Source organism: Rhea americana, unplaced genomic scaffold (assembly GCF_003343005.1).
Source record: "Rhea americana isolate MKP2758 unplaced genomic scaffold, rheAme1 scaffold_139, whole genome shotgun sequence".
NCBI classification, from domain to species: Eukaryota; Metazoa; Chordata; class Aves; order Rheiformes; family Rheidae; genus Rhea; species Rhea americana.
In genome coordinates, this window is record NW_028185472.1 from 178178 (window position 1) to 181594 (window position 3417).

Below are 3417 nucleotides of genomic sequence, written 5' to 3' on the forward strand. Positions count from 1 at the left end.
GCGGGTCTCCATCGCGCTCCGCCAGCCCTCCCCATGCCCCCCCGGAGTTAGGGGGCCCGCGGCCGCCGGGGCGCCTACCCGAGCTGCAGCGCTGGACAYGGCTCCTCAGCCACTTGAGGAAGGGCTCCATGGTGCAGCCGCACACCCAGGGGTTGCCGCCGATCTGGAGGGTGACCAGCCCCGGCAGGCCCTCGAGGGCTTCGAGGCTGAGGGCGCCCAGGGCCCCGTAGCTGAGGTCGAGGTCCCGCAGCTGGGCCAGCCCCCGGAAAGCCTGGGGGTGCACCTTGCGCAGGCCCGGGTTGTGGCTGAGGTCGAGGCGCACCAGCCCGCGGGCCTCCAGGAACATGTCGGCGGCCACGTGGCTGAAGTTGTTGTAGCTGAGGTCGAGGTGGGCCAGGCGGGTGGCGGCGAGGAAGAGGCCGGCGGGCAGCTCCGCCAGCGAGTTGTTGCGCAGGTCGAGCACCCGCAGCTCAGCGTAGCAGGCCAGGTAGCCTGGCGGGATGCTGGCGATGCGGTTGTGCGCCAGGCTGAGGTTGCCCGTGTCCAGCGGTAGCTCGGGTGGCACCGAGAAGAGCCGCTGCCCACTGCAGTCCACCGCCTGGCCGCGGCAGGTGCAGAGCACTGGGCAGCTCGCCCCGGCGCCCGCCAAGGCCGCCGCCGCCGCCACCAGCAAGGGGCTCAGCAGCATGGCGCCGCGGCGAAGGGGGCCCCGCTCAGCGCCCGGCCCGCGCCATGCCGGGGGGCAGCGGGCGTCAGCGGGGGCGGCGGCGGCGCCCCCCGGCCGCGGCGGCACCCGGGGAGCCGGCGGGGGCCATGCCGGGGCCCAAGGAAGGCGCGCCGCCTTGCCGCGGCCTGCCCCGCTCGTCGGGCGAGCGCGCGAGGCCTGCCGGGCCCAGGGCCGCCCTGCCGGCTACGGCGGGGATCCTCCGGCCGGCGCCGGCAGCATGCCGGGGCGAACGCCGTCCGCTCGGGCTGGCTTTCGGCTGCCTGCGGGAGAGAGAAGCCCGAGCTGCGGCGAGGCCCCCCGCGCTCGCCCCACCGCCGCCGCCACCCAGCTCCATCCTTCCCCCACCATTTCTCCTGGGCAACCGCCGGCCCCCCCCTCCGCCGCTCCGCCGCCGCCGCCGCCTCCCCGCCGCCATGGGGCTGGGCTCGCCACCGGGCTGCCGGGGCGGCATCATACTCACGGCGGCCGGGGGCCGCCCGGCGTGGCCGCCGCAGGCCGGCAAGTTGGGTGCGCGGCGGCGGCGGCGTCTCGCTCCCGCAGCCGCGGTGAAGGCTGCTGCCGAGCCTGGCAATTCAAGCGGGGCTTTTCCCCACCTCCTTCCTTCCTTCCTTCCCTCCTCCTCCTCCTCCTCCCTTGTCTCTCTCTTTCTCTCTCTCTCTCTCTGGCTCTTTTTTTTTCCTTTTTCCTGGAGGGCCAGATACTGACGTTTTCTGTTGTCTCTTAGCAACTGCCTCCACATCCCTGAGCAACAGGAGAGCAGGATGCAGAGCCCGCCTGAGCGCGGCGCCGGGGCCGGCTGAGGGCACGGACCTCCCCCCCCAACGCCAGTGGATGGCGGGATGGCGGGGATACCACCCGGCCGCGCTYTCACATTGCTTTTCCCTTCCATTTTCTCCCGCTGCTGCCGTGTAGCTGCTTTCTCCCCCGCAGCTGGCCCAGCRGACCCAATTTCCATCCCCGTCGGTGCCAGACCCCCACCCTCCCTCTGCCCCCGTTCCCGCACCCACCGGTGTCACCCCAGCTGCGGCATCACCCCTTTCTTGTGCCCTGGCGCTGGGCACCCGTCGCTCTCCTCGTGCTGGGTACTGACTGGTGCTGCTTTTAGCTCGCGGTCCTGCCGGGCTTGCAGGGAAACTCCAGGAGATGGATATATCCAGACGTCCCAGGAGCCAGATGCAGCGCAGACAGACGTAATTAGAGATAAGGCTCAAGCCTGGCTGCAAATGTATTCCACAGCCTCCGTCAGCGCTGAGAGCCCCCCCAGCCCTTCCAGCATTTAGGGCTGCATCTGCGCTAGTAAATAAACCAGACTGGGACCTGTTTGTAACAGCCCTCCGGGCCAAACGGCACAGCCGAGCGCAGCTCCCCTCCCAGCCAGACCCTCCTTCTCCCCGCGGGAACGAGGTCGGGGGGCCGCGGGCCGGCTGCCCACGCGGATTGGACCACGGACCACGGACCACGGACCGGATGGCGGGCACGTGAAACGAGCCGTGAACGAGCCGAAATCCGCTCTGGGGTTACAACCCTGCCCCCTCCCTCCTCCCAGGAAGAGAGAGGGGGGAAAATATTTGCCAGGGTTCTTATGCAGCTGCTTTCGCTACCGCTTYGGGAGGGGGAATATGTTAAGCAGCGTTTTCGTATTTTGGAGTGAGCGAACGTGCGAGTTTGGGAGCCAGACAGAGACGTGGAGGGAGAGAAACAAAGAGCCGAGGCGAGAAACGAGCAGCCGTYTCTGTCTCCCTCTCGTCCTGCCTTCGAGCTGGGGAGAAATGTGATGCAATCCCGATGCTGAAGGTATCATCTCAGATGCAGCTTTGCAATGGCTGGTACCGCAGCAGCGTCCTGATCTGCTAAAACTCTCACCCTCGCTCCTGATGGCTCCCCCCTCCCCCCCCCTTTTTTTTTGGGGGGGGGAGTTGCTGTTGAGGAGGACTTGGAACAAATGAGCCTCAAATACTGGGGAGATTTCAGAGATTTCCTTCGCATTTCTCTTCAGAGCATCTATATCCCCCATCCAAGGCAAGTGGGAATCTCCAGCAACTTCCCAAACGGCTTCCAGACTTTATCTGACTGGTTTCAGTAGTTGACCCCCAGCCTATCTTTTATACAGTAAACCAGTGCAAGCGTTTTACTGTCAAATGGTATAAATGCAGAGTTGCAAACCCAGACCGACGCGCGAGCAAGACCCCCGCCATGTAATGCCCCGTCTTGTGGGGCTCAAGAACTGAGGAAACCAAGCCTTGCAGGCTCCCCCCCGTTATTGAGTCCCTGCTCGCCTGGGCGGCAAGCCGCTCTCTCCCTGAAAAAAGCGCTTTGGTCCGGCTGCACCGGTAGGATCCCCTCCGCCCCCGTCCCTCGTCACAGGGCCAGATCCTGCCCTGCTGCTCTGCTCTTGCTCCCTCCAATGAAGAGATGCTGGGGTGGACAAACCAAAGCAAGGAGTTGAGGGGCTCAGAGGAGACCCGAAAGGGCACCATTTCACTGCAAAGGTTTGGCGGTTGCAGCCGCCGCACRCTGGGCAACCTCCCCCCGCCCCGGCCCAAAACCCCACAGCAGCTTTGTGCTTGCTTGAAACTATGGGCAAGTGTGAAAAAGAATCCTTTCTCCCGCATTTTTTTAATCTGGAAGAGCTGAGAAAACTGTAAGCAGGAAGGCTTCACAGTTTCTTTTTCTTTTTCTTTCTTTTTTTT

General features: G+C 65.2%; 1 protein-coding gene across 4 annotated transcripts in view; it reads right to left on the reverse strand.

Moving 5' to 3' along the window:
* LRRC55 (leucine rich repeat containing 55) overlaps nucleotides 1–2179 on the reverse strand; it is a 2854-nt gene extending 675 nt beyond the window's left edge. Inside the window, exons 1-3 of one of the 4 annotated variants that reach the window (XM_085298404.1) lie at nucleotides 2045–2179; nucleotides 1735–1944; nucleotides 79–987 (exon numbers count right to left, since the gene is read on the reverse strand). In XM_085298404.1, the coding sequence (XP_085154530.1) occupies nucleotides 79–688 (610 nt within the window). In that variant the 5' untranslated portion in view covers nucleotides 689–987; nucleotides 1735–1944; nucleotides 2045–2179. Of the gene's footprint in view, nucleotides 1–78; nucleotides 988–1187; nucleotides 1366–1730 lie in introns of those variants that run through there. The other 3 variants (XM_085298402.1, XM_085298403.1, XM_085298405.1) reach the window with 3 other exon arrangements.
* Between the last annotated feature and the right edge of the window lie 1238 nt (nucleotides 2180–3417).